The sequence below is a fragment of the Oncorhynchus masou genome, chromosome 1 (genome assembly GCF_036934945.1).
Source record: "Oncorhynchus masou masou isolate Uvic2021 chromosome 1, UVic_Omas_1.1, whole genome shotgun sequence".
Classification (NCBI taxonomy): domain Eukaryota; kingdom Metazoa; phylum Chordata; class Actinopteri; order Salmoniformes; family Salmonidae; genus Oncorhynchus; species Oncorhynchus masou.
The window spans coordinates 54,425,420-54,444,286 of record NC_088212.1 but is presented as its reverse complement, the minus strand read 5'-3'; the positions used below and the strand labels follow the sequence as shown (position 1 = coordinate 54,444,286).

Below are 18,867 nucleotides of genomic sequence, written 5' to 3'. Positions count from 1 at the left end.
TTTGCCACCAATGCACTCTATACTGCTCTGTAAACTGGTCCCCTCTGTCTACCCAACACAACCCCCCACGGGTTCATAGCCCGAGATTGTAAAAACCGAAGTTGGAGTCGAGAAGCAGGTACAGGGAGTCGCCATTTAATTAAGAACAGACATAGACCAGGACAGGAACATAGTCAGAACTGGGTAATATACAGACGTAGGACAATTAATGCAGCAGCGGGGAACAGAGCTGGGGAACTGACAAATATAGGGTAGATAATAAACACGTGACTGAGTCCAGGTGAGTCCAATAATTTGCTGATGCGCGTGATGAGGGAAGGCAGTTGTGCGTAATGATGGTGGCAGGAGTGCGTAATGCAGGGCAGCCTGACACCCTTGAGCGCCAGGGGGGAAGAGTGGGAGCAGGCTTGACAGAGGGAAATAGTTTGGGGTGGGGGTGCTGGGAAAAACATTTTGCCTGCGCTGCAAATGTCCAAATTGGTCTGCTATTAAAGGCCCAGCGCACAACTATTGCGAACTTAAACTCAGCACCACTACTTTCCATGGCTATGCACTGGTTGATTCTTCTTCATAAAAACCCTCTTAGGCCTCACTCTCCCATATCTGAGATACTGTACATACTGCAACCCTCATCCTCCACACACCACACCCATTCTGCCAGAGGTCCCCAAAGCACACACATCCCTGCGTCCCTCTGCTTTTCAGTTTGCTGCAGTTTGCTTGGATCTCTGCTGGACACCAAAAATCATTGTAGTGCGGTGGTTACGTAAAATCATGGGGAAAAGAGATACCAGTCATATATGGGAGTAAATCATTAGACTTGGGGGAGCAAAATAAATGCTTCTGTGTCTGTAGTATAGGCTACATAAATGTTGGGATGGATTAAAACAAATGATTAGTGAGTGAAGGGAGGACAGTGGCATCCCGGTGAACAGAAGTTGTTTGTCTGTAATTAAAACTTTTGTTTTACTGATTAAGATTTAGCATAGTGAACACTAACGAAATGTACACTTTTCTTCCAGGAGAGGAAGGGGTGTTCTTATCTCTCTCTTTGAAATGTTTCACGAGACTGTTGCCTTGGGAGAGAATTTAGTGAAATTCTGCAGTTTTATAAAGTATAACGGAATCCGGATCTGGCCGTAAATGGAGCTCCCATATAATTAAAGCCTGGCCATTTCTTTGTTTTTCCCCTACATTGTCCCACACACACCAGCACAAGCACACAGAACCCACCAGTTTTGAATATTTGTTAGTGGTGTTAATACCATGTGTTTGATTTATTGTGCGGGGTCTTTTTTACCGGGTACACAGGATGGACATTTTTGAAATGTTTTTAAATGATTTCTGAAGTACAGGGAAAGAAAATACTTATTGGTGTTTGTCCTGACCTTTGTCCTCACTTTCTGGTGAGGCCTGATCAACCTCACTAGAAATGATAGAGACATTGGGTGAGATTTAAGTATAATTGTGACTTGGTGAGGTTGGACCCAGGTGCAGGGAAGAGACCAGATGAGGAATCAGCAGTTGAGGATAAACATAATATTTGACTGAGAAACAGTAACAGAAGGATCACAGTAACACTGAGAAAACAACAAACACCAAGTCTCAAACTTACTCAGGACACGCACATAATTCAAGCTTTAGCAAAACACACCTCTTTTAACAAGGAAAGCATAATGAGAAAATAGGACCCACCTGAGTGTCGTTAATGTCTCTAGGACGGTCTCAGCCGCCCTCTGGTGACAGGTGGAACCGTGACAATAATATGAAGACGTGTAATGCTGTTGTTGTTTTGGTTGTTCTTGTTTTTTCCTTTGTTTCAATACAAAGGTCACCAGATTGGTTCTGCTGTATGGTCAGGATTTCTCCCTAAGAGTTAGCTCTCTAATTTCCTGACCCTGTAACTCTGCGGTGAGGTCGCCAGTATGATAAGGTTTCTTTGTTATGCTCTTTGACATTTGTCTTAGAAATCTTGGTATTAGGAAAATTGGGAATGTAGTAATGTGTCATGCGGTGAATAGTTGGTCAGTATTTCCAGAATCAGAAATGTCTTTTAATCTGTTGTTTTGGTCTATCCTCTCTCTAAGTTATGACGATAGTGACTACAGATGGTATCTAGATGCATGGAAGCAATAATTTGACCAAGAACAGTGTGAGCTTCACCCCCTCTAACCGACTGAAGTAATGGCGACAAAGGCGTTCACTAAGAACTTGTCTTTCACCACTTCTACTGAGACCTGAGTCCGAGTCAGCAACCTGTGTACGAGCGGCAGGAGTGCGGCATGGGTCCTGAGACTGTGCATGTGGAGTGAGCATGGAGAGGGATCACATTCAAACTCCTCTCATGAATTAAGTGTACAGAATGGTGGTGGAGGCTCAGGTGAGAGATTTGTTTGCTTGGAAAAATATGATTATGTCCCAGATAATAGAATCGGGACATTATCAAGAGCCTTCCACTTTTACAGGCATGAGTTTCATGTGTGCCATTGTGAGGATGAACTATAAATGCAATCTGAAGAAGAAAATGAGGACACTCTAGAAGAAGAGTGCCCGGGGTGGAGGGGGGTGGTCAACTGTGCCAGTTAATTGATTTAGGCTTGCCCTAAACTGTTTATTTGAGGTATCAGGTTGATTTTGGAGGTCTGCACACAAGGAAGTCTAATTTACATTAAAATGCATTTAGATACCGATTTTTCATTAACATGCCACTTGCGACAGGGTAAGACAGGGATAAACGGGGGCTGCTAATATAAGTAGTACATACTGTGTCTATATATTTTATTTTCTGTAAATGTACATTCTAACCGTGTCGGTATGTGCAAGTCGAGGGTCTTGCATTTGAGTGATCGACTCAACGTGAAGCACTATGGACTGTCATTCTGAATTTGGGTTGAATAAGTTATCAATAGATCTAATGATGATTCGGGAAGGCGAGAAGAGAGAGAGAGCTCAAGGTGAGGGGAGGGTGCACAACTCAAATCTATTGAGTCCAGGAAGTGTTTTCTCCCAGGAAACCTTATATTTTAGTGTCCTCTGAGAGGGAGGTTATTAGAGAACCCACTAGATGGTAGCTTGGGCTAAGCATGATGGGGACATTGATAGTAAGGGTTTTGTTTTACCATGTCATCTGAATCCTAATGTTAAAGTGCATCAATGAATATGGCTTTCTGGATGATACAGTACAAATAATTACATACAAGGCTCATATTCCGTGTCTTGCTTTGACACCGGAGGATGATGGAGACTATCATCCCATTGGCATAGAACAGAATGGATGGACGGTTCTTGCCCCAATCTCGTTCTCATCAAGGGTGGTGTGAAATTATTAAACATGTGTTTTCTCTCTTCCCTGTTCAAATCAATGTTTTCTAGGTGTTGTGGAACATGAAGTGATCATTGTTCCAGATGAGGGATTGTTGGAAATGTACTAATTGACTTGACCATGTTTTAGTATGTTTATACCTATATACGTGGACTAGCAGTCACGTGTTATTGGTTAGATGGAATGATTTATGTGCAAACGTATTTGTGGCCGGAGGCAAAGTACACAGGGGGCCTGTGTTTGAAACAGAATAAGGGTGTTAGTTGCAGATTCTAGCAGGACCGATATTAGTGTATTCAATGGAGTCCCAAAATACAAAGTGTTAACGTTACAGGGAATTTGGAGTGCGGATTGGAATGTGATTGGGGCGGAGATCTGTGCATTTCATAAATTAACTTCTTTGTGATCATGCCCCTTTTTTCTCCATCTCCACCTGAATGGCTTGCCCAAAGTAAACTGTCTGTAGCTCATGCCCTGAAGCCAGGATATGCATATAATTGGTACCATTGGAAAGAAAACACTGACGTATGTAGAAATGTTAAAATGATGTAGGAGAATATAACACAATAGATATGGTAGGAGAAAATCCAAAGAAAAAGAGAGACCATCCTCTTAGAAATGCAAGAGAAAGTTCATATTGTAAAATAGCTCCCTGCATGCAAGTCCTAGGGCTTCCACAGGGTGTCAGCAGTCTACATTAACGGTGTCTGGCTTGTAACTTCAAAAACGAATAAGAAATAACTGTTTTTGTATGAGGATACAGTCTTGGAAATCAGTGTCTTTGTGCGCCATGATGAAGTTGCGCACCTGCTAAAATGTCTTATTCTATTATAGTTTGATTACATTTTAGGGTGTCTGAGAAGTAAAGAGAAATGTATTTTGACTTGTTGGAACAAAGATTAGGGGTAGATTTTCCGGATTCCGTTCTCTGCATGTTGAAAGAGTGGATTACTCAAATCAATGGCGCCAACTAAACAGACTTTTTGGGATATAAAAAAACAACACTATATTTTATAGCTGGGACCCTTTGGATGACAAATCAGAGGAAAAGTGAATATTTAATCTTTATATAAAAATGAATGAAATCTGTGACGATGGAAAAAATTATTTGTATGTGCGACGTGGTCCTCAAACAATCGCATGGCATGTTTTCGCTGTAATAGCTACTGGACAGTGCAGTAAGATTAACAAGAATCTAAGCTTTCAGACGATATAAGATACTTACATGTAGAGTAGGCCAGAAGGCTAAAGTGAAAACCTTACCTCTATCAAATAAAAAGAAAGAGGAGCCGCAAAAGCACTTCTGTGCAAGGGTGTTTATTTACATAGTGAAACCGGAAGAAAAACAACAGTACAACCATCCAAAGTATACATTATGGGTACAGCTTAAAACAATGCTGCCCCATCAACAGCTCAATCCAAAATCCCCCACCCCTCTTGACCTGAAAGAGAGTCTCCTTTAGTTGGCGATGAGGGGGAGCACACGTACAGAGTCAATGTGCGGGGGCACCGGTTACCTGAGGTGATATGTACATGTAGGTAGTTATTAAAGTGACTACGCATAGATGATAACAACAGAGAGTAGCAGCGGTGTAAAAGAGGGGGGGGGGCAATGCAAATAGTCTGGTTAGGCACTTGATTAGGTGTTCAGGAGTCATATGGCTTGGGGGGCTGTTTTGAAGCCTCTTGAACCTTGACTTGGCATTCTGGTACTGCTTGCCGTGCGATAGCAGAGAGAACAGTCTATGACTACGGTGGCTGGGGTCTTTGACAATTTTTAGGGCCTTTCTCTGACACCGCCTGGTATAGAGGTCCTGGTTGGCAGGAAACATTTGGCAGGTCCTGGATGGCAGTTGCCGAGCAGTTGCTACACCAGGCAGTGATGGGCAGTGATGCTCTCAATGGTGCAGCTGTAGAACCTTTTGAGGATGTGAGGACCCATGCCAAATCTTTTCAGTCTCTTGAGGGGGAATAGGTTTGGTCGTGCCCTCTTCACGACTGTATCGGTGTACTTGGACCATGTCAGTTTGTTTGAAGCTTTCAACCTGCTCGACCACAAACCCCGTGGATGAGAATGGGGGCGTGCTCGGTCCTCTTCTTCCTGTAGTCCACAATCATCTCCTTTGTCTTGATCACGTTGAGAGATTGTTGTCCTGGCACCACACGGCCACCAGGTCTCTGACCTCCTCCCTATAGGCTGTCTTGTCGTTGGTCAGGCCTACCACTTTTGTGTCATCGGCAAACTTAATGATGGTTTTGGAGTCTTGCCTGGCCGTGTAGTCATGAGTGAACATGGAGTACAGGAGGGGACTGGGCATTCACCCCTGAGGGGCCCCTGTGTTGAGGATCAGTGTGACGGATGTGTTGTTACCTACCCTTACCATCTGGGGGCAGCCCGTCAGGAAGTCTAGGATCCAGTTGCAGAGGGAGGTGTTTAATCCCAAGGTCCTTAGCTTATTGATGAGCTTTGAGGACACAATGGTGTTGAACACTGAGCTGTATTCAACGAATAGCATTCTCACATAGGTGTTCCTTTTGTCCAGGTGGGAAAGGGCAGTGTGGAGTGCACTAGAGATGGTATCATCTGTGAATCTTTTGGGGCGGTATGCAAATTGGAGTGGGTCTAGGGTTTCTGCGAAAATGGTGTTGATGTGAGCCATGGCCAGCCTTTCAAAGCACTTCATGGCTACAGACGTGAGTGCTATGGGTCGGTAGTCCTTTTGGCAGGTTACCTTAGTGTTATTGGGCATATTGACTATGGTGCTCTGCATAAAACACGTTGGTATTACAGACAGGGAGAGGTTGAAAATGTCAGCGAAGATACTTGCCAGTTGGTCAGCTCATGCTCATAGTACACACCATGGTAATCTGTCTGGCCCTGTGACCTTGTGAATGTTGACCTGTTTAAAGGTCTTACTCACATTGACTGCGGAGAGCATGATCACACAGTCTTCCGGAACAGCTGGTTCTCTCATGCATGTTTCAGTGTTATTTGCCTCAAGCGAGCATAGAAGTAGTTTAGCTCGTCTGGTAGGCTTGTGTCTCTGGGCAGCTCGCGGCTGTGCTTCCCTTTGTAGTCTGTAATGGTTTGCTAGCCCTGCCACACCCAACGAGCGTCAAAGCCGGTGTAGTACAATTAGATCTTAGTCCTGTATTGACCCTTTGCCTGTTTGATAGTTTGTCAGAGGGCATAACGGGATTTCTTATAAGCTTTCGGGTTAAAGTCCCGCTCCTTGAAAGCGGTAGCTCTAGCCTTTAGCTCAGTGCGGATATTGCCTGTAATCCATGGCTTCTGGTTGGGTATGTATGTACGGTCCCTGTGGGGACGACATCATCGATGCCAATTACTGATGTGGTGTACTCCTCAATGCCATCGGAAGAATACTCAAACATATTCCAGTCTGTACTAGCAAAACGGTCATGTAGCTTAGCATCTGCTTCATCTGACCACTTTTTTATTGATCGAGTTATTGGTCCTTCCAACTTTAATTTTTGCTTGTAAGCAGGAATCAGGAGGATAGATCAATGTTCAGATTTGCCAAATGGAGGGCGAGGGAGAGCTTTGTATGCGTCTCTGTGTGTGAATTAAAAGTAGTCCAGTGTTTTTCCCCCTCTGGTTGCACATTTAACATGCTGATAGAAATGAGGTAAAATGGATTTAAGTTTCCCTGCATTAAAGTCCCCGGCTACTAGGAGCGCCACCTCTGGGTGAGCGTTTTCCTGTTTGCTTATGGTGGAATACAGCTCATTCAATGCTGTCTTAGGGCCAGCCTCTGACTGTGGTGGTATGTAACCAGCTACGAAAAATACAGATTGTGTTCTACAGCATATCATGCAATACTCTACCCAAGGTGAGCAATAGCTCGAGACTTCCTTAGATATAGTGCACCAGCTGTTTTTTTTTACAAAAATACATAGTCCGCCGCCCCTTGTCTTACCATATGCCGCTGTTCTATCCTGCCGGTGCAGCGTATAACCAGACAGTTGTGTGTTGATAATGTTGTCGTTCAGCCACAACTTTGTTAAGCATAAGATATTACAGATTTGAATGCACTTTTGGTAGTTTTATCTTCCACGTAGGTCATCTATTTTATTGTCCAATGATTGCATGTCTGCTAGCAGAATGGAAGTAAGTGGGGGTGGTTTATTCGATCGGTTACGAATTCTCAGAAGGCAGCCCGTCCTTCGGCCCCTTTTTCTCCGCCTCCCCTTCACGCAAATGACGGGGATCTGGGCCTGTTCCCAGGAAAGCAGTATATCGTTCCTCGCCAGACTCCCTACAAGAAAAAAAAGGATTCTGCCAATCCGTGGTGATTAATTGCAGTGCTGATGTCCAGAAGTTATTTTCGGTCATAAGAGACGGTAGCGGCAACATTATGTACAAAAGTTTTTTTTTATGACAAAAAATGCAAATAAACGTCTGCCTTCTTCTCCGGCACATCTTATAAAACACCTGTCTACGGATTACATTTTCAAAATAAGTGCAACCATGGCATCTGTGAAAGAGAGGGAGAAGGGTCCATCCATGTATACTGGTAAGATAGTCTAGCTAGCTACATTTTCAGAAATGACACGTTTCAATTTTTTTCAGAAAGTCGTTTTCATTTCAACTTAAAGTGTACTGTTAGGTAGCTAGCTAACGTTAGTAGGCTGGCTCGCTAGCTAATGTTACATGTATTATCTGTGAACTTTAGTAATATTATTCGTGTCTCAGAGCCATTTGCATTGCTAGTTATAGCCTGTCGTTAGGTAGTTAACATTGAACCTGGTTGGTTAGTTACCTGAAGATTCATGTAGGGCAGTAACATTATGAGTTGGGATTATGGTTCATTGTTTAGCTAGCTAGCTACATGTTTAAACAAAAGACTCCACTATGCAAGTAACCATTTCAATAACATTTTCATGATGTCACTGCAACACCTGTCAATAGACGTATCTGGTAAATTTACTCTGGCTATCTACTTCGATTTCAGAGCACTCACGTCTAAATGCACAGAGCGCAGAATAACTGAGGAATTTAGGTCAACATTGGATCATTCAGATATCCTCACTGAACTTCTGGAGAGAGTTTGCTGCACTGAAAGTAAAGGGGCTGAATAATTTTGCACGCCCAATTTTTCAGTTTTTGATTTGTTAAAAAAAGTTTGAAATATCCAATAAATGTCGTTCCACTTCATGATTGTGTCCCACTTGTTGTTGATTCTTCACAAAAAAATACAGTTTTATATCTTTGTTTGAAGCCTGAAATGTGGCAAAAGGTCGCAAAGTTCAAGGGGGCCGAATACTTTCGCAAGGCACTGTAGTCCTATTTGGTAAAAGACCAAGTCCAAGAGAAATTACAGCCCATCATTACTTTAAAGCATGAATCCACAAAATTTCAAGAACTTTGAAAGTTTCTTCAAGTGCAGTCGCACAAACCATCAAGCACGATGTTGAAACTGGCTCTCATGAGGACTGCCACAGGAAAGGAAGACCCAGAGTTACCTCTTCTTTCCATTGTACTGTAGATACAGAGTTGTACCCTTGCAGTTGGTACCGTAAAATAGCCAATAGTGTATCACATAGTCCACAGGTACAAAAGTGTACCTTTTAAAGCATACCTTTTGAAAAGTATGTGAATGGCATCTAATAGATTCCAGAGAGCCAGATCGTGTCTTCGTCCCAAATGGCAACCTATTCCCTATATAGTGCATTTCTTTTGACTAGCACTTTATACATGGTTCCTATGAGACGAGAAAAACAAAGTTTCATTCTCTATATAATATAATTACTTTTCTGTGAATATGATTTGATTGCGTCGTGGGAAAACGGTATTCAAAGACATTAATTGCCACTTCATATCTAATCAAATTCTGACTTAATCAAATAGTTTATGCATTCATTTGATGAAAAACACGTATAGCTTAATTAGGAAGGCAAATGCCGATGTCAAGGCATTTATTCGTTCTACATCCGTGAGATTCTACGTTTGCAGATAACGATTGCTCATCTAAAGGCCATTAAAACAATTAGTGAGCCAAATTTAAGGCCCAAATTCACTACGCACCTGCAGTGGTACAAAATCTACATCTGTTTCTTTCAGGAGGGAAAACAACATAAAGAGAAGATAATAAAGCAAAGTTAAGATTTAATATAGATAACATTTTAAAGTAAAGCGTAAATAAAGAGGATTTCATAATTACATAGCTTTGCAGTTGGTCTTTTATTGTCCTCTGAAAATAACATATGCAAACTTGGCATAAGTGAAAATATTAATTTCCTTTTCACCTATACATTTATTCTATTTCCACAGCGAATCGGAAATACACTCCATGATGATTGGTCTAGTGATGTCTAAAGTTCATTATACTTCCTGAGATGCCTTCCAGTGTGTTGCTAATATCCCAATTAACCATTTCTCACAACACAAGCCGAGCCCAGCTGTACTGGACTTGCCCATGATGTACTGGACTTGCCCATGATGTACTATTGCAGTGGTTCAGTTAGCAATCTTGATTTACAATTTTGCCAATTCAGTTAACTGTAAATGGCCAATCGTGCTCGTGCGTCCGCAAGCGTCAACGCATGCATATTGAAGTTGTCTATCCCCACCAGACACACTCACACTAAAAGAAATGAACATGTTGATTTAACATACCACTGTGGTACAACCAGTTACAATAGGATTGGAGGTTTGCTGAACAACATTTTCACACTAAAACGTCTTGTTGTGAGTGAATGTTTTGTTGCTCAACGTTTTGTTGAGCAAACTCACCATCCTACTGCAGCTGGTTGTCTGACAATTGTACGTTAAATCAACGCACTCGCCCCCATTTTTTTACAGTGTATGATAAGTTAAAATACAAAAATCAGCTGTGAACCAACTGAATTAATTTGGGGTCAAAAACACATGAAACATTTATGGACATTTAGCGAGCTGGCTGCTGCTAACTAGTTCGTCTTGGGTAATAAACATTGGGTTGTTATTTGACCTTAAATGCGTGTGGTATTTGTATTTATTATGGATCCCCATTAGCTGCAACAAAGGCAGTGGCTACTATTCCAGGGTCCAGAAAAACTAAGGCAGTTACATACAATTAAAAAACATTAAAATACATTTCACAACACATTAAGTGTGTGCCCTCAGGCATATCTACAATACAAAATCCAAGTGTACATGAGTGTACAGTGTATACGTTATCATGTATACGTGTCTGTGGCTGTGTATCTCTTAAGTTCACGCTGTTCCATGGGGTGTATCGTTTTCATATTTTACTGCTTGCATGAGTTAGTTGATGTGGAACAAAGTTCCATGGAGTCATGGCATTATCTAATACTGTGTACCTCCCATAGTCTGCTCTGGACTTGGGGAATGTGAAGAGACCTCTGGTGGCATGTCTGAGTGATATGCATGGGTGTCTGAGCTGTGTGCTAGTAGTTTAGTAAGACAGCTCTGTGCATTCACCGTCAATACTTCCCACAAATACAAGTAGTGTTGTAGTCAATCTCTCCTCTACTTTGAGCCAGGAGAGATTGACATGCATATTGTTAATGTTAGCTATCTGCATACATTTAATGGCCAACCGTGATGCACTGTTCTGAACTAATTGAAATTTTCATCAATCATTCTATGGGGCACCTGACCACACGATTGGACAGTAGTCCAGGTGTGAAAAAACTAGGGCCTGTAGGACCTGCCTTGTTGATAGCATTGTTAAGAAGGCAGAGCAGTGCTTTATTATGGACAGATCTCTCCCCATTTTAGCTACTGTTGTATCAATATGTTTTGACCATGACCATGTCTTTTGACCATGTCTTGAACTTGCTCAATTTCCACATTATTCATTACAATAAATAGTTGAGGTTTAGGGTTTAGTGAACGATAGGAGAAACTTATTTCTTTGCCATCCATTCTGAAACGGAGTGCAGCTCTCTGTTGTGTTGCAGTGATTTCACTTGCTATTGTAGCTGAAATGTATAGTTGAGGCATCATAGACACACAGGACATACATAGATGTTGAGACATACATAGACACACATGATTTACTCAGAACCATTATGACGCAGGTCATTAGTAAAGATTTGAAGAAGTAAGAGGTCTAGACAGCTGCCCTGTGGATTGCCTAACTCTACCTGGATTATGTTGGAGAGGCTTCCATTAAAGAACACCCTCTGTTCTGTTAGACAAGTAACTCTCAATCCACAATATAGCAAGGGATGTAAAGCCATAACAGATGTTTTTCGAGCAGCAGATTATGACCGATAATGTCAAAAGCTGCACTGAAGTGTAAGTATGTAAGTGCCGTACATGTTGAATGCTTTTCCCTGTAAGTGTGCTGAAAATGTGTTGTTAATTTACTGTGAAATAGAATTGTACAGTGCCTTGCAAACGTATTCATCCCCCTTGGTGTTTTACCTATTTTGTTGCATTACAACCTGTCATTTAAATGGATTTGAATTTGAATTTCATGTAATGGACATACACAAAATAGTCCAAATTGGTGAAGTGAAATGAAAAAAAAAGACTTTAAAAAACTGAAAAGTGGTGTGTGCATATGTATTCACCCTTTTGCTATGAAGCCACTAAATAAGATCTGGTGCAACCAGTTACCTTCAGAAGTCACATAATTAGTTAAATAAAGTCCACCTGTGTGAAATCTAAGTGTCACATGATCTCAGTATGTATACACCTGTTCTGAAAGGCCCCAGAGTGTGCAACACCACTAAGCAAGCGGCACCATGATGTCCAAGGAGCTCTCCAAACAGGTCAGGGACAAATTTGTGGAGAAGTACAGATCAGGGTTGAATTTCAAAAGGGTTTTCTAATGATCAATAAGCCTTTTAAAATTACAAACTTGGATTAGCTAACACAACATGTCATTGGAACACAGGAGTGATGGTTGCTGATAATGGGCTTCTGTACGCCTATGTCGATAATCCATAAAAAAATGTTGTTTCCAGCTACAATAGTCATTTACAGCATTAACAATGTCTATACTGTATTTGATCATTTGATGTTATTTTTCTTTCAAAAACAAGGAAATGTCAAAGTGACCCCAAACTTTTGAATGGTAGTGTACCGCTGTTGATATCACATAGATTACCAAGCATTTCACACATATTATCCAATTACTGACTGTTAGCACTTGGTGGTCAAAAGCAGCTTCCCACAAAAATGGTCTTTAGGGGAGGGAGGTGAACCTGTAGCCATTTTACTTCAACAGCATTTGACATGAGGTCCTCTCTAAGCTTTACAGGAATATGACTTGGTAACACCTCCACCATTGGCATTCCTGTCTCTTCTGAAGATATTGAAACCATGTATTGCTACTACTGTATCAAAGGTATTACCTTAGTGAGTTTCAGAGATATTCAGTATATGAATGTTATTTCTTACTAGCAAGTTATCACTTTTATGAACCTTGTTTATTAGGCTACATATGATAATGTGGCCTATTTTGCACTTTTCTGGGATTCTTAATTGTTTTTGTTGCATTTACTGGGAGGCTTAGCAGGGGTAGACATGGCAATGCAGGGTGAGCTGCTGTCAGGGTTTACCAGAATTGGACCCAGAAGCAGACCAGGACAAGGTGAGTATAAAGATGGTGAGTATTTATTAATCAATGAGAACGTGGAGGTAGATAGTTCCGGGTGGAGGAGCGGGCAGCGGAGGTGGGTTGATGGGAGTGGATAGGCAGATCCAATGGATAACAACACACTGGCGACGAGCAGACAGGGATGGGGTGTGGGTTCCGGGTGAATGGTGTTCATGGCTAACAATCCGGCAGGGAATGGATGTCAGGTCAGAGCTTTTGAAGGGGAGAGGTGATGATCAGGACAGATGTACAGATTACTGATACAGGTGCGGGTGAACATCGATCTCCCAACAAGCTAATTCGCCCGGCAACCAGACAGGGTGCGTTACAGGACACCGGAAATACACTCCAGGACAGAAACACAGGCAATAACAGACTCAGGAAGCGGGATTCGTGACAGTACCCCCCCCTCCGACGAACGCCACCGGGCGGACTACCTGGAGCGCCAGGGTGGAGACGGTAGAAGTCACGAAGCAGGTCGTCATCAAGGATCTGACGCCGAGGAATCCAACTCCTCTCCTCTGGACCATATCCTTCCCAATCCACGAGATATTGGAAACCTTGACCCCGCCGTCTGGAATCCATTATGCGGCGCACCGTGTAGGCAGGACCACCTCCGATCATCCGAGGAGGAGGGGGCAACAGAGGACTGAGGAGAACCGGCTTGAGGCAGGAGACATGAAAGGTGGGGTGTACTCGAAGCGTTGCCGGCAATTTGAGTCGGACCACAAAAGGGCTAATGATTCTCTCCACCACAAACGGACCAATGAACTTTGGTGACAGTTTCCTCGACTCAGTCCGTAGACGAAGATCCCGTGTAGCCAACCAAACCTTATCTTCGATGGTAAAAGCGGGAGCAGGAATATGGTGACGATTCGCCTGGATCTGATACCGGTCAGAAACTCTAAGGAGGACCCTCCTGGCCCGATGCCAGGTCCGGTGGCAACGACGAATGTGGGCCTGGACAGAAGGAACCGAAAGATCCCTCTCCTGAGAAGGAAACAATGGAGGTTGGTATCCATATAGGCATTGGAAGGGGGACATCCCAGTGGCAGATGGAGGAAGGGTATTATGGGCATACTCGACCCAGGGTAATTGAGATGACCAAGAGGTGGGATCAGAGGAGACAAGACAACGCAGCGTGGACTCCATCTTCTGGTTGGCTCTCTCCGCCTGACCATTAGATTGTGGGTGAAATCCAGAAGTGAGACTGACTGTAGCTCCAATGGCCAAACAGAAGGATCTCCAGACAGCAGAGGTAAACTGAGGACCACGGTCAGAAACAATGTCACTGGGCAATCCGTGGACCCTGAAAACCTCCCTAACCAGGATCTCGGACGTCTCCGTGGCAGATGGAAGCTTGGAGAGAGGGACAAAATGAGCAAACTTGCTGAATCTGTCCACAATGGTCAGAATGACCGTGTTCCCAACAGAAGGGGGCAATCCCGTGACAAAATCCAGGGCCAGATGCGACCAAGGTCGCCGAGGAATAGGTAGGGGGTGAAGAAGCCCAGAGCTGGGCCGATTGGTACTTTTGTTCTGAGCACAAACAGGACATGCGGCAACAAACCTCCGGGTATCTTCTCCCATGGCAGGCCAACAAAATCGTCTGCGCAGTAGCGCCATAGTCCGAGCAACGCCAGGGTGACAAGCTATCTTGCTGTCGTGGGACCACTGAAGAACAGCAGAACGGACCGACTCAGGCACGAACAACCGACCGGGTGGACCGTTACCGGGGCCGGGCTGCGTCCGAAGGGCCGCCATCACATCCTCCTCAATCCCCCATGTAACGGCTCCCACGACAAGGTTCTGGGGAAGAATCGTCTCAGTCTTGGCCCCACTCTCATCCGTCTTGGAGAACATCCGGGACAAGGCGTCCGCCTTGCCGTTCTTCGACCCAGGTCGGAACGTCAGGGAAAAATTGAAGCGTCCAAAAAAACAAAGCCCACCTGGCCTGATGGGAGCTGAGACGTTTAGCCGATTGCACGTAAGCCAGATTCTTGTGGTCAGTCCAGACCACAAACGGTTGCTCCGCTCCCTCCAACCAGTGACGCCACTCCTCCAAGGCAAGCTTCACAGCGAGAAGCTCCCGGTTACCCACATCGTAGTTTCTCTCAGCTGGTGAAAGACGACAAGAGTAGAAGGCGCAGGGATGGAGTTTACCGTCAGTGGAGCTACGCTGGGACAGGATGGCGCCCACCCCCACATCAGACGCGTCCACCTCAACAACAAACTGACGGGAAGTGTCAGGTTGAGAGAGAAATCGGCTCTTCAAGTTCAGAAATGCTCGGTCTGCCCCAGGAGTCCAACAGAAAATTCTGGTGCAAGACGTCAGAGCAGTTAAAGGGGCGGCCACCCGGCTGTAATCACGGATAAACCTCCGATAGAAGTTTGCAAATCCCAGGAATCTCTGGAGCTGCAATCTCGTACCGGGCCGGGCCCAATCCCGAACCGCCCGAACTTTCTCTTGGTACATCTTGATCTCACTCCTGGAGATGATGTACCCGAGGAAGGATGTCGTGTGGGCGTGAAAATCACACTTCTCTGCCTTCACAAACAGACGGTTCTCCAATAACCGCTGCAGGACCTGCTTAACATGCTGGATGTGGCTGGTAAGCCCCTTCGAGAAAATCAGGATGTCATCCAGGTAAACGAACACAAACAGACCGATCATATCCCTCAGCACGTCATTCACCAAACTTTGGAACACTGCTGGAGCGTTGGAAAGTCCAAACGGCATCACCTGGTACTCGAAATGTCCCATAGGTGTATTGAATCCAGTCAACCACTCGTCCCCCTCTTTGATTCGAACCAGATGATACGCATTGCGTAGATCAAGCTTCGTAAACACAGTAGCACCCTGTAAAGAATCGAAAGCGGAGCTCATCAAGGGCAAGGGGTACTTGTTCTTGACCGTAATATCATTCAAACCCCGATAATCAATACACGGTCGAAGAGAGCCATCCTTCTTACTCACAAAACAAAATCCAGCTCCCAGGGGTGATGACGAGGGACTAATGAGACCTGCAGCAAGAGACTCCTTTATGTAGGTCTCCAGGGCTTCCCGCTCAGGTCGAGAAATACTGTATAACCGTCCCTTGGGAAAGGCAGCTCCAGGGAACAGCTTAATTGTACAATCATAAGGTCGGTGGGGAGGAAGTGACTGAGCTTTCTGCTTACTGAACACTTCACCCAACTCGTGAAATGTTTCAGGAACCAGGGACAAATCAGGAGGAGCAGACTATCTGACCCGACTGGGGACAGCATGAGAACAGGCAGTCCTGAGGCAGTTAGCATGGCACTCAATGCTCCAACTAGTTACCTTACCAGTCACCCAATCGAACGAAGGATTGTGTTCTCTTAGCCAGGGGTATCCAAGAACCAGAGGAACATGGGGGGGGGGAAGGCAAAATGAAAAAGAAATAACCTCTGAATGATTCCCCGACAACAACATCTTAACCGGTTCAGTCCTCATAGTGATCCGTGCCAGACTACTGCCGTTCAGAGTGGTTGCTTCAATGGCTTCCGGTAATTGCTCCTTGGAAAGCCTCAACTGTTCCACTAAGTCGGCATCAATGAAGCTGTCATCCGCACCTGAATCGATGAAAGCGTTAATCTCTAAACTCGGATTCTTATTTATGAGGGAAGCAGGAAAACGAGGTCTGACAGGGCTCTTGAGAGATTGAAACTGGCTCGCTCACAAACCTCCCAAACTTAACGAGCCGAGCAGTGTAACGGGCGCTGAGGACAAACGGAGATGTAATGTCCCGAGCTACCACAGTAGAGGCAGCTGTTGGTCTCACGTCTACGTTGGCGCTCGTCCTTAGTTAACCCGTGCCGCCCCACTTGCATAGGTTCAGGATCTGGCGGCAGGACTCCTCCACTAATCCCGTGTGAGGGAAAATGATCAACCCGTTCTGGTCCACTTCCTGACCCGAATGGTAACCGAGTCTCAGATTGATTAGATGGACCCCACTGCTTCTCCCTCCTCTCTCGGACTCTATTATCTACCCGAATAGCTAAGGTGACCAAACTATCAAGGTCACTAGGCTCTGGATAGGAGATCAGCTCGTCCTTGAGTTGCTCCGACAACCCCTGGTAAAAAAACGCTTGTAGTGATTCCTCATTCCAACCACTCTCCACAGCCAATGTCCTGAATTCTATCACAAAGTCTGCCACACTGCGAGCTCCTTGGCGAAGAGAGAACAAACGTTTAGCTGCGTCCTTACCTCGGACTGGATGGTCAAAAAGCTTTCTAATCTCTGCCGTGAAACCCTGGTATGACGTCATGCATGTGTCCCATCGTTCCCAAACAGCTGAAGCCCATTCCAGAGCTCTACCACGCAGCAGCTCAATAACAAAAGCTATCCTAGCCTTATCTGTGGCGTAAGAGTAGGGCTGCAGATCAAAAACTAACCCACACTGTAAAAGAAATGAACGGCATCCTCCCAGATCTCCCTCGTACTTCTCCGGTGTCGGAACCTTGGGCTCACGGAAGGAACCCGCTCCCGAATCGGCAGGTGATATGGGTGAAACAGGTGGTGGATGATCCGCCGGCAACCTGAGCTGATCCTGGATACTCGTTAATCTATCTGATAAGTTCCGGATTGAACCCGCTATCTCGTGTAGCGCCATGTTGTGTTGTCCCAACATCTTCTCCTGCTGGGTAATTGTATGGCAAACGGAGTCCAGGTCCGCTGGGTTCATCACTGGCCGGATTGTTCTGTCAGGGTTTACCAGAATTGGACCCAAAAGCAGACCAGGACAAGGTGAGTATAAATATGGTGGGTATTTATTAATCAATGAGAACGTGGAGGTAGATAGTTCAGGGTGGAGGAGCGGGCAGCGGAGGTGGGTTGATGGGAGTGGATAGGCAGATCCAATGGATAACAACACACTGTGGTTTGGACCATGTGGGTTGCCTCCTGTGTTTGTCCCAGTCATTCTGGACAAACTTTTGGCCATTGGTGCAGGATTATGCAGATTGTGTAAGGCTTCCTTGGTGGATGTGTCCAATTCAGCATTTTCCACAAGAGCCTTGATGCAGCTGTCCCTCAGATGGTCACTAGGGGGTGCTGCAAGATATAGCCCTACCACTGATGATCCTTCACAGCTGGGCTCGTCCCATCTGACCTACTCCTGCCGTCCATTTCACATTCCATACATACCTCTCCAGAAGTTGAGTAATGTGCTAGTCTTGCACAGGAAGTCCAGACTCAGCACAATGGAGAAGGCCAGGTGTGACTTGTGCATTACAAAAGGTGTCCACCAACCATAAGTCCTCATGGAAAGTGTAAAGCAGTTTTGTCCATTGGCCAAATTCTCGCTCAGAGCATGCAGTCAGAGAGTCTTTGGGTTCCTTTATAAAGGGATTTCTGCAACAAAGGGATTTCTGCAACAAAGGGAATGAACACCATGTGTACAAAAAAACTTGCACTTTACCCTCCACGTCATCATAGGAACTACGATCTTGGTCAGGGGTCGTCTTCCCTGGTTACTAGAGCGTTCAAGCAAAACTGCATTCAGGTGGACTTTGGATCTTAATCCTTTGCCTCCATCTGGTGGGCACTTTCCCTGGTCCTTGCTGGGCCTTTGGGTTTTGAACTGCTCTTTGCCTGCGATAGCATTCACCCGGATGCAGTAGGTGGACTGGCCTGACCAGCCAGTTTCCATGAGGGTCCCGCACAATCCGCACAAGCTCAACAACTGAGGGCTGTCCTTCTGAGAATGCTGGCCAATTTCACGTTACAATTTCAGAGTATCAGATTGAATATTTATTCTTCACGCGTGACCATGCATTCAGCACATACACAGAGCTCTGTACTGAAAAGTGAAGTCTCGGATGCTCTCTTTTTGGCCTTGAATCCTGCCTTGAAGCCTTTTCTCTCCCTCTGCCTCATAGTCTTCAGAGAAAAATGCCCAGATTAATGCAGGCTTGAACCTCCCCCAGGTATCAAACTTTGAGCTTTC

The 18,867-nt window shown here is 44.7% G+C and overlaps 1 protein-coding gene across 1 annotated transcript in view; it reads right to left on the bottom strand.

The window, feature by feature from the left end:
- The window catches only part of LOC135538716 (uncharacterized), a 68,076-nt gene extending 49,506 nt beyond the window's left edge, over positions 1–18,570 (bottom strand). The window contains exons 1-4 of the mRNA XM_064964915.1: positions 18,340–18,570; positions 15,098–16,093; positions 14,593–14,787; positions 13,335–13,887 (exon numbers count right to left, since the gene is read on the bottom strand). Of these exons, the coding sequence (XP_064820987.1) occupies positions 13,335–13,887; positions 14,593–14,787; positions 15,098–16,093; positions 18,340–18,570 (1,975 nt within the window). The remainder of the gene's footprint in view (positions 1–13,334; positions 13,888–14,592; positions 14,788–15,097; positions 16,094–18,339) is intronic.
- Between the last annotated feature and the right edge of the window lie 297 nt (positions 18,571–18,867).